General features: G+C 44.5%; 1 protein-coding gene across 1 annotated transcript; it reads left to right on the top strand.

The window, feature by feature from the left end:
• Positions 1-2,158: 2,158 nt before the first annotated feature.
• LOC102926577 (putative olfactory receptor 2B3) lies at positions 2,159-3,106 on the top strand. The gene has a single exon (XM_006994094.1). The coding sequence runs from the start codon at positions 2,159-2,161 to the stop codon at positions 3,104-3,106; it is 948 nt and encodes a 315-aa protein (XP_006994156.1).
• Positions 3,107-12,360: the final 9,254 nt, after the last annotated feature.

Consider the following 12,360-nt stretch of genomic DNA (forward strand, 5'->3'; position numbering starts at 1 on the left):
ATCATGAGCAGGACTGGCCACAGTGCATTCTTGCAGGTGGCTGTTTAGTTTTTGTTGATTTTTTAATGGCACCCAGAATCCAAGGACAGCTGAGTGCATCTTAGAGCTGCCCCCAGTAACATCTTATTACATTAAAACCTTCCTTCTTGATGACTCCCAGCTTCATCTCTTGGAACCTCTAAGGGTAAGACTTATCTAAACCCACATAAAAAAGCTCATCTGTGTCTCCACGTGACTTGTAGAGTTGTAGACTTACAGAGTGAGAACTCTGGTTCTGGAATGCTCTTAACTTTTCAGTTCTATAGGAGAAATGTCCCTCTTTGTTTCAACTCTTCCCACACAATATTACCTCCAGATCCTTCTTTTTGGCCTGTTTGATTTGTCCACAGCCCCCTTAAGGTATAGTCCAGGAACGAGAATGCTGTTCAGCATATGGTCTGGCTATGGCAAACACAGACCGTGTCACCAGCTCTGATATACCAGGATCCTTTCTCAGTGATGTAGCCTCATGCTGACCTGGTATTTCCCAGTAACCTTCTGTCTCACCTGGGCTTTCTATACTTGAATTATTCTTTTCTTTGAGACAGGGGCTCACTATGTAGCTCAGGAAGCCCTTGAATTCTCTATGTAACCCAGGTTAGCCTCAACATCTTGTCTCAGGCTTCTGAGTGTTGGGATCAGAAGTGTGTGCCACCATGGCTGGCTATGGTTGGATGTTTTAGTCAAGTGAGGCAGGGAGATTTTACACTTGTTCTGTAACATCTTTATTGTTGGCATCAGCCAGGGGTTTTATCAAGTTGAGGCAAAGCATTTGATTTTCAACCCCTGGGTCAAATGTTCCTCACTTTGTACACAAGCTGCCATGAAGAAAGAGTCCCCGAGTCTGGTCTGTGGGAATGTAGATTTTGAGTTTTCTGACAATCACAGTCTCATGCATCTGCATCCACCTCATCCTTACCTCTGTCCCTTCATTCCTATCTGCTGTGGATATCACTCTATATAAATAAAACACTGATGGCCAGTGACCAGGCAGGAAGTATAGGCGGGACAAAGAGAGAGGAGAATTGGGGAAACAGGAAGAAGGAAGGGAGACACTGCAGCCACCGCCAGGACAAGCAGCATGTGAAGACGCTGGTAAGCCACCAGCCACGTGGCAAGGTATAGATTTATAAAAATGGGTTAATTTAAGATATAAGAACAGTTAGCAAGAAGCCTGCCACGGCTATACAGTTTATAAGTGATATAAGCGTCTGAGTGATTATTTTATATGTCGATTGTGGGACTTCGAGGCTTGGGGAACCTGGAGAGAAGCCCTCCAGCAACACCTATCCTGCTGGACCTGCCACTCATGAAGCTTGTTTTTCCTCATAGTTCTCACTACAGCACTTCTCTCTCATTTTGTTATCTCATCTTTTGGGGTACACATGCTCTGACCTCTTTTTCCACCTTTGCTAAAACTCTCTCAACCTCAGGTCTTGATCCTGACATCTCATCTCACTCATTTGCAGCCTAGTCCCCCCATCAGAATCCAGAGAGCTCTGACTTCCTCCTCAAAGCATGGAAGGTAGCTACTGTTCTGTCTTAAGTCAAAGTCAACATTATAGAGTCCAGCAGGAAGACTCTTGCTTTGGGGGTGAGTAAGGAGAGGAAGAGGCAGAACTGTTGAGTAACTCATCTAAAAGAAAGTGTCAAAATCTTCTAAAGGATCGATAAACACAGTTACAGGTAAAATTTACTAAAATCTTCCCTTGTTTATGAAGTTGTGGTCCTCCCTACATCCCCGACTCTCTCAGATGTTTGAATCACCAAAGACAGGGCTCTGGACAGGAGACAGGCCTTCAGACAGGAGGGGGAGTGTTTCATCCTCATCCCTACTCTGTAGCCACACCAGGGGGATGAGAAGCAGTGTAATATGTAAGGGTGGGTCCCAAGAGAAGGGGAAGCAGGTGGCATTTGGGGAGACGATGGAAGGCAAGGCAAAGCAAGGAAACAATGTGCTGGGGCTCTGGCCTGAGAAGCTAAGTATTCCAAATTTAGACTTCAGTCTCTGAACTGGCATCAACCCCATGGAAGATTGAGGTCTTAGAATGGGCAACACACCTACATGTGCATTCTAAGCTGTCCTGCTTGGCCCGTTTCTTTCTGCAGTGGAAGAAGAATGCAAGGCTTCTCCTGGGAGAATCACAGCTCTGTGTCAGAGTTCATCCTTCTGGGCTTCTCCAGGGATTTCCAAGTTAATGTAATCCTCTTCAATGTCTTCTTCTTTCTCTACCTCTCTACACTCGTGGGTAATGGACTCATTGTCACCTTGATCCACCTGGACTCCCGCCTCCACACACCCATGTACTTCTTCCTCAGTGTCCTGTCCATGCTGGATATGAGCTATGTCACCACCACAGTGCCCCAGATGCTGGTGCATCTTGTCTGCCAAAAGAAAACTATCTCTTATTCTGGGTGTGTGGCCCAGATGTACATCTTTCTGGTGTTAGGCATCACTGAAGGTTGGTTGTTCTCTGTCATGGCCTATGATAGATATGTAGCCATTTGCCACCCACTCAGATACAAGGTTATCATGAGGCCTTGGCTGTGTGGAGCAATGGTGGTCTTCTGTGGACTGTGGGGTGTCAGCTGTTCTCTAGTCTACACTGTCTTCACTATGAGGCTGCCCTACTGTGGCCCCAATGAGATCAATCACTTCTTCTGTGAGGTCCCTGCTGTTCTGAAGCTTGCCTGTGCAGACACATCCCTCAATGACCAAGTCGATTTTATCCTGGGTTTCATCCTTCTCCTGGTACCTCTTTCCTTCATCCTGGCCTCTTATGTCTGCATCTTTGCTACCATTCTGAGAATACGCTCAGCCCAAGGTCGGCTGAAGGCCTTTTCCACCTGTGCCTCCCACATCACTGTGGTCACCATGTTCTGTGGCCCTGCCATGTTTATGTACATGAACCCTGGGGCCAACGCCTCCCCAGAGAGGGACAAGAAACTGGCCCTGTTCTACAATGTCATCTCTGCCTTTCTCAACCCTATAATTTACAGCCTTAGAAACAAAGACGTGAAGAGGGCTTTCCTCAAAGTAACAGGCTGGGGAGGGGCCACTCAGTGAGACCACCAAAACACAGAAGGCCACAACTGGACCCCCCAAAACAGTCTGTGGCCCTTAAACCCTATTGCTCCTCATCACACAGGGGGTGGGCAAGAATCTTTCACTGATGGTTAAGAGAGATGATGTGCAAATGTAGATTCCTGTATGACCTGCTCATGTTCTAGAAGGTGGGCTATTCTTAAGCATCAAGGGACCCACCCGGAGACAGAGGGCCAAGTATCTGCTTCATTTCTGTTCCAGGGCCAGCAGAGGCTGTGACACAAGTGAAGAATCATTAGCATCCACTGTTGAGTGACAGTGCCTGATAATGGGGCATAGTAAATCAACTCAGGATGCCAATACAAGGGATTGACCCCGAATCAATAACTTCATGTCACCTCAACCAGGAGCAAGAACAGTTTTCAGAAGATGGAAAGTGACCTCACTTCTCCATTCATGGTGATAGAATGGAACAGCTAAAGGAAGGAAAAGCTCATATTGGCTTGCAGTTCTAGAATATGATCTGTTATGATGGGAAGATGATGTTGACAGGAGACTGAGGCAGATGCTCAAATTGTAGGCACAGTCAGGAAGCAGAGGAAATCGAATGTTCATGCTCAGCCTGATATCTCCTTTTTATTCAGCACAAGACCTTGGTCTACAGAATGGTGTTACCTACGGTTAGGGTGGGTCTTCTCACCTCAGCTAACCTAACCTAGGTAAGCCCTCACAGGCTTGCCTAGAGATCAACTTAATATAGATGATAAACCGTCACAGGCATCGCCAGAGGCTAACCTAATCCAGATATACCCTCACAACACACTCAGAGATTGTCTCCTAGGGGATTCCAGATCCCATCAAGTTGACAATATTAACTATCACATTAGGAATAGGATATAGAGGGACTGGAGATATGGCTCAGTGGTCAAGAGCACTGGCTGCTCTTCCAGAGGATCTGGGTTCAAATCCCAGCAAGCACATAGCAGCTCACAATGGTCTGTAATCCCAATTCTAGGGGACCCAACAACCATGGCAAAACATCAATGCACATAAAATCAAAGTAAATAAAATTTTAAAAAAGGAATAGGTTATAGGGATTGTTCATCATCAATGCATCACTCTCCTGAGCCTCAGGATATATGATACACCAGATCCTTCAGCAGACACCCTCTCAATTCACAGTTGACACATCATCTGACTTAAATAATCAGGATTACAAGCTTGTACCTTTTAGACCGATGCCTTGTCTGTAAAATTGGGATGATGGTAATAATTATAGCAAACAATCACCTTATGGGACTGTTGTGAGAGGTTAAAATAGTTGAAGTTCTCTGCATGACGCTTGGCATGTTGAATCTCTGTAGAAACATCACTGTTCTATTCTATTCCATATCTATTCCTAACATCCCAGGTGTCAAGCAACATCTGAGACTACCCCAGCCCAGGGAGAGCAGCCACTCTGCTCTTAAGAAAGGAATAGCCAATGACAAGCTTAGTGTTTGTTTGTGTTCCAGTCTGCTGTGGATTTAGGGAAAAACTCATCAACTCGAGTCAATAAAACTCTGAAGAAAATATGACAGTCCCTCAAGATGTTGCCTGAAGACACTAATGACAGCCAACTGGTGCTGCTCAGAGGTTTTTTCATTAATATCCCATGTGATAGAGCTTTTAATAAACCTTTGCTCAAGTCTGAACTGGGCAGCAGTGGTGTTATTTAAGTATTTGATTTTAAAAGTTGCTGTGCATGCCCAGCACTGAGAAGACTAAGACAGGAAGATCGCTGGATATATTTTCTAGCAGTACAAAAGCCCAGCTTATGGCCCCATAAAATCCCTGGCACCTTAAAGGAGGCATAGACAAGTTTGTGAGTCTTGGGAAACTGTTGACTTCTCAGAGTCTGTCACACTCAGGGAGACAGGCTGGATTTGAAGAAGGTTTTTCAGGAGACTTTACCTATCTTTTGTTTTGTTTGGTTTTTTGTTTTTTGAGACAGGGTTTTTCTGTGTAGTCCTGGCTGTCCTGGAGCTCACTCTAGAGACCAGGCTGAACTCTAACTCACAGAGATCCACCTGCCTCTGCCTCCTGAGTGTTGGGATTTAAGGTGTGTGCCACCACCACCACCAGGGGACTTTACCCATCTTTACAAGATACACATTTTCCCCCTTCAAGTCTTCCCACCAACAGGGGGGAGGAGGAAGGCGTTCTCAGCATTTGTTAATCTTTGGCATCTCACAGTCCTTACAAGCAATCCAGACTTTTCCTGCCCCAAATTCAGCCAGCTGTGGCTTTTGAGATACCAAAGGATCAGAGCATAACAGGTTATTCCAAGAAATGCCCCAGTGGGACACTATCAAGTCAGAATCATTGAATCTCCATCAATCAACAGTATTACATAAAATACTGAAGACTTCAGTAAAGGTAGTACTGATTCCATCCAACCAGACACAGTGAGGACGGTTTGAATTCAGGAAGGACAGTGACAGGAGAGCACTTGCTGGATGTGTTTTGGAAATCAGGAAAGAAGTGAGCTTGAAGAGAGATGCTGGGACAATGGGAGAGAGAGTTGGCAGGAACCGTATAGAAAGACACACACACACACACACACACACACACACACACACACACACACACACACTGCAAGGATGGAGAAAAGTAGTAGAAATATTAGAGGAGTTGATTGTGTTGCCAAGATAAGGATGATGCATTGGGAGAGCAAAGGGGTTTAATTAGTCCAGAGGACAGAAATACTCAGAATAAGGATGGGGCGGAACCAGGGGGTTGCTGGAAGAGAGTGGGAGAGAGGAAATTCAGATCTCAGGGAAGGAAATGTCCTATTTACAAAAGTACCCACCAAAAAGTGCTTTGGTAAAGAGATCAGGGAGCATTCTTTTTTTTTTTTTTTTTAAACTGGGCCATGTTTCAAAACAAAAAAGCAAAGCAAAACACCAATGCCCAAGATATGAGGACTAAGAATTCAAAAACAAAGACTTTTCATTTGCTGGCTGAAGGATGGAGAAGGGGTCCTGAGATGCAGCTCGGTGGCAAAGTGCTTGCCCAGCATGCATGAGGCACTCAGTCTGGTCCATAGTACTAAAAAGAGACAAGGGGGCTATTTGCTCACAAATGAGCTTGTCCACTCTGAGTCACAGATACACAGGAATGCTGAGTGAAGGAAGCAGGAATGGCCTTTGTCAAGGACTAGCTAGAGATCTCCCAGGAGCTTGAGTTTTACCTCCTAAAACTGCTTTCCTTTGAAAGCAAGCTCTTCCTTGGGCTTTGAGTACATGGCAGCTGGTAAGAGTTCTTAGCCTTTAAATGGGGGTGGAGAGGTGGGTGGTGGGGGAACAAGATACATCTAGACAAAGGCAATCCTCTAGTTTGGTTCAGGACAGAATAGTTCCCAAATATTCAACATGTGCACACACAGAGCTGAGGAGGGTCTCACAACAAAGGAGATAGGCACAACATGAAGACAAATATGCCCAATATTTTTTATCTCATTTCAGCTACCCATTGCACATCAGCAGGCCAACAGCAGTAGCTCCCTGGCCCTGCAAATTAGCCTAGGCAGATGTTATCTTAACCCCCACAGGAGAGATGTCACCTACTGCAAAATTAGTGGGAAGCTAACAATGTGATGCTCAGCTGTGTGATCTCCAGAATTAATGATTTCAGTCAGCCTAGCTGGTGAGGTTAGAGTGTGTACAGGGTTTTCCCCCAGCAAAGTGAAGTGAAGACATTTGGAATTGACCTTAATTTTAGGGAAAGGGATTTCAAATAGAAGCTTCGAGAAGTAGTTTCGACCAAGACTAAGGTCAGCCTGAGAGTGAATACATGGGGTGATGGATGCTCTGTTGGTGAACATTTTGGATGGTAATGGCAAGAAATGGTGCACACAGAGTTCAAATCCCATCTCCTTTGCTTACCAGCTGCAGGGCTTTGTCTAGAGACCCCTAGACTCTCTGAGAACTAGTTTAATAAGCTTCAAGTTTCCCTTCAGTGAAATGAAGGTTTTGTTTTCAAATGTTAGAGAAACTATCTTTCTGTCCCAATCAGGAGGAAGAGACTGTCCAACCCATTGATATTAGAGATAGATAGATAGATAGATAGATAGATAGATAGATAGATAAAGAAAGATAGATAGATAGATAGATAGATAGATAGATGTATGTAAGTATTTAGATACTTTAACATTTGGGCATTGGTGGTGCATGCTTATAATCCCAGAACTTGGGAGATAGAGGCAGGAGGACTCACGGGTTCAAGGTCAGCCTTGAATAAATTATTTATTATAAATGATATCGAGGACCTGGAACTAGAAGGACAGACGGAGGGGAGGGTACAACAATGCGCACTTCCGCTCACCAAGGCTGACCTGGCTACAGTTGCTGCTGAGTGCCAACAGCACAGATCAACCTGAGTCCCAGATATTATTGTGGGGCATCCAGCAGAGAACACCTCGGACATGGGTTTAAGCCAATAGAAAGTTTTTAGTAGCCAGAATCCCAGTGTAGCACCAAGCCTTTCTCAGGGTGAGCTTTTAAGTACTAAAAACACATTTTGGTTTGACATACTTCAGTTATCAAGAAGGATTACGATTATCCAGAAATGGAATTATAGAAGCCAAAAAAACAAGATTAGTACATATAGAGACTTTCCCAGAACTATGGAATTTGTTGGATTAGGTCTTTGCTTTCATTTTTGGCTGGTGGGGTAAGTGCTGAGTTTTACAGACTGAATGGTACTTCTATCATGGAGTCAGTTGTGGGGGTTTGTTACAATATGGTACCATTCTCTAGGATGACCATCCAGTTACCTGGTGGCAGGTCGTCTACATTGGAACACTTCTTTCATGGATAGGAAAACGCTTTGTCCTTACTGAAAAACTTATTCTGGTTATGGATTTACCATTCTAACACATAATGCTTCTGCCAAAACCACCATCTGTGGACTTACAGAATGTCTTGCCCCACCATCATGGTATTCTACACAGCATTGATTCAAATAAAAGAAGCACAGTTAACAGCCAGAGAAGTGCAACAGTGGATTCATACTCATGGGATCTGCGGGTCTTACCATGTTCCCCACCACCCTGAAGCAGCTGGTCCGATAGAATGATGGAATGGCCTCTTGAAGACACAGTTACCATACAGCCAGAATGGGAGTAGCCTAGAGGGCTGGGGCAGCATGCAGTATAAGCTGTGGTCCAGCTAGTCCACCAATGGCTGTCTCCCAGTGGAAAGTCTAAGAATCCAGTAGTTGTTTCAGTTCAAAAGGCTGGATGTCTCAGCTGGTCTTCAATGTATGTCAGAATCCTGAAGAAGTAGGCTGTAATACCAGTGAAGAGCGAGGGCAAGAAGACAAAGATCAAAAACTTCTTTCTTCCGTGTTCTTTATACAGGCTGCCAAGAGAAGATGTGCCTAGACTTAAGGTAGGTCTGGTTTAAGGTGGATCTTCCTATCGCAATGATCCAATTAATTAAAAGTCCCTCATAGTTGTGTGGCTCAGGCTCTGGTTGACAAAGAAATTTGGTAATCAGCCAGGCAAGGCCACTCTGGGTCTGGTAGGCAAACTTACACCCACTCCCAAAGTGTGGGTAAGGGAGCACATGGTTAGCAATGACATGAAGCTGGCTGCCACCAGGAGCAGAGGCCTTCACAGTGGGTGGCTCAATCAGCATCTCAGCATCCGTATGGACCTGGCCTCTGACCTATCCTATAATTCATCTCTGCCTCTCCTGCATACTGTACATTACTACAGGGACCTTCCTCCAGTGTGTGTGTGTGTGTGTGTGTGTGTGTGTGTGTGTGTATGTGTGTGTGTGTGTGTGTGTGTGAGAGAGAGAGAGAGAGAGAGAGAGAGAGAGAGAGAGAGAGAGAGAGAGAGAGAGACAGACAGACAGACAGACAGACAGACAGACAGACAGGGGTGGGTGGCGTGTGTGTGTGTGTGTGTGTGTGTGTGTGTGTGTGTGTGTGTGTGTGTGTGTTTTAGTGTGTAGCCCTGGCTGACTGGCCTGGAATGCTGTATGCAGACTAGTTTGGCCTCAAAGTCTTAGAGATCAGCCTGTCTCTGTCTCCATAGTGCTGGGATGCACAGCACAACTCCCAGCAGCCCTCAGTTCTTTGAATAAGGGGAAGTCATTTCCTAAATTGAAGCTTATCCTTACTTCTCCTGTTCTTTCCATAGTTGGCTCCTTCTATCCACGAGCATCAGCTAAACATGAGTTCTTTAATGTCAACACCTTACTTGTTCACTCTTTGTAATCACATTTCTGTCCTCCATTTTTCTCTATCAAAGAACCCTGTCTGTTCACTTAGGAAACTGCATCCCCATTTCTAAACACCTAATTTGATGTCTGTTTCCAGCTCATACCTTGCTGCTAGTGGAAACAATGTTAACCTTGGGTTTACTTTATAAATCTGCCATCCCAGAGATCTATTGTGAACTAGGTTAAGAGGAGTGCCCATGTGAGTCTACTTGGAAGACTAAAGCAGCTGAAGTCTGGAGGGCACAGCAGTAGCAAAGGTCACATCCACTCAAGAAAAATCAAGCTCACCTACTGCTGGACTTCCACCTTTTTGTTCCATCTGGGCTCCCAGTCTATGAGAGAGTGCCACCTATACACATGGAAGATCTTCTCCCTTGGTTGACTGATCCACATGCCCAACATCTGTGGAAACACCACAAAGGCACACTGAGAAATGTGCTTACAAATTTTTTTGGTGTCTCTCAACCCAATGACATCAGAGGTCAGGGGGCAGCATGAACAGGATCCTCTGAGCATTCTCTTCTTCTTCCTAGCTGTTGATAGTTACTTTCTTACTGTGTTCCCACGGGGGAGAGGGCAGAGAGACAGACAGAGAAGGCCAGACTCCAAATATGCTTTGGAAACAAAGTCAAGGTGTAATTTTATTGATTAATAAAAGTGAGATTGAAGAAAAGGAAACTGACCAAAGTCATTCATGTACTAACCAAGTCAGCAAGGTTGAGAGGAGAACCCAGGTCTATCGGGGACTATGGGGGTCCAGCCCCTCGATAGTCCCCTCCCAGGGTCCGGGAAGAATCTACAACCAGCTGATAATTAATCTTTGATGAAAAGAAATGAATCTATGTACATGAAACTCCTTAGTCCATAAACTTTTTTATTCTGTGACAGTTATAAGCTTATATTCTGCTCTCATATTTAGGTCACCTTTAGCCTGATTTCTCTTTGCACTTGTCTGCGATCCCCTCTAAGTTCTATCTTAATTCCTTCATCTAGTTCTGCCCCTTCTAGGTTCTCGTCCATCTTGTTCCTTCCCATATCATTTCCTCTCCCGTCTCCTTCTCTCTCATCTGGCTCTTCCTCATCTTCCATCTCGTTCCTCTAGTACTCTCCTGTAGCCCTTCAATCTACTTCTTCCCCATCTCAGTTTGTTCCTCTCAAGTTCTTACCCATCTAGTTCTTCCATTCTCTTCTCTCTTCTCTCTGTCCTTTCATGCCCTGGGAGTTCTGGTATATATACACTTACAAGCAATATTCCCTTAGCAGTGCAAAACCAGGCTTCCAGGGTCAAATGGAAGGGTGATAAGAATCACATAGGGAGGCAACAACAGTTAATTATCACTTGCAACCCCAAAGGGAATGAATTAACTAAAGGCTAAATTCAGGTAATATCTAAGAAGAGGGCTCTTATGTGCTCAACTATAATCTTAAACGTGATTGGTAGAAAGTGTTAAGAATCTATAAGTTGGTAGGTCAATGGGAGAAAATAAAACTGTCTTCTTTTTTTCCTGTAGCTCCTATCTGTCCAAGCTATCTGCTGTTTTTCTGCAGGGTGGGGGGAAGTGTGCTCAGTCGCTAGGCAACCTGTGTATAGCTAGATGCCTCTGGTGATAGTTAAAGGGTGATCTGGAACTGGTGGTAAGGTTTGGGAAAAGAGGAAGTAAGGCTTAATTGGCACATCCGCCAGGCCTTCTCAAACAGGTAGCCTGGATGCTTAAGTCTGTTCTAGAGAGTACAGAGGTATCTCTGATAAGGTACTTTCCTCCATCCGGTGATGGACCTGGCCGGATGCTACCAATAATGATAATTACAGGGAGGCTTGAACTGGGGTTCTGACTGAGCATAGCTGTTAGCACAGAAGATTATCTAAATATTCCTAGAAGTGGTTAGGTAAGTAGTTAGAGGCCTATAAAGTTAGTAAGGCTGTAAGAAAGGAGGGGTCTGGGCTAAATTGTGTAAAGCTATTACTTAATGTCTACCTGACCTAGGCGGTGTCCCCTTGTGGAATTTACCTTAAGTCAGGAGACTCACCTGTGGGTTGTTATCACTGTTAATCCTCGGAAATTGGGTGACCACCTGGGTGATGTCTCCTTTAGTCCTTGAAAGTGGCTAGGGGAGATATCTGATTCCAGAGAAAGCCTTTCCTAAGGCTGTTCTCCAAATGCCTGGAATGTGTATGTCTACAGAGTGATCAGTCCACATTGTTAGCCCTTCTTAGGGAAAAATCAATTGGGAAAGCTATGAAGGCACACATGATTTTCATAACAGAATACAGGTGATATATAACAAGCCAAGTAACACCAAAAACTCCTTGGGATTTGGCTTCCTCTGGAGGAATTCCCTGATTCCTCCAGGTAGTGACTTTGCCATAACCAGCTGAGTTCTTATGATATATTCCTGCGGCCCACAGCACAGGTCCACTAACATCAAGGCTTATGTCTTTGATAATACAATGTATAGTTCCCAAATTTACTGACAAACCATATTGAATTCATGCACGAAGTCACATCTCTAAATGGCACGGGTTAGGCATACCATGGGCTTAATTTTAGTGTTGGCAACACGTACTGTTTATATATACTACTTTGTTTATATGGCTTGACACTCAACAGTTTCCATTAACATGTCACTTACACAAAACATGGTCAGTCAATGTTTCTCATTGCTGTCATGGATGATACTGTGGTACAATGATAAGCTCCATTATCTCTGTTCTTTGCTGTCCATGATAGAGAAACAATATGTACCAGACCATTCCACATGATCCCAGTTGCTTACAGGTAGGGAGAAAATATCACTGAGTGGTTTGCCACTGGGGTTGACTACACAACATGTGGTAATCGATGGAATGGATGGAAACAATATGTCGCTCTTGAGAAGCAGTGGGAACATCATGAGTTTTGTGCGGGTTCCTTTCTTCTGTTATAGAAGGTGTAGTCCTCATAACAGCTAATGCTTCAGGGTGGATATGAGAGAGCAGAAGGTCACTCCCAACCTACAGCTACA

Source organism: Peromyscus maniculatus, chromosome 2 (assembly GCF_049852395.1).
Source record: "Peromyscus maniculatus bairdii isolate BWxNUB_F1_BW_parent chromosome 2, HU_Pman_BW_mat_3.1, whole genome shotgun sequence".
Lineage (NCBI taxonomy): Eukaryota > Metazoa > Chordata > Mammalia > Rodentia > Cricetidae > Peromyscus > Peromyscus maniculatus.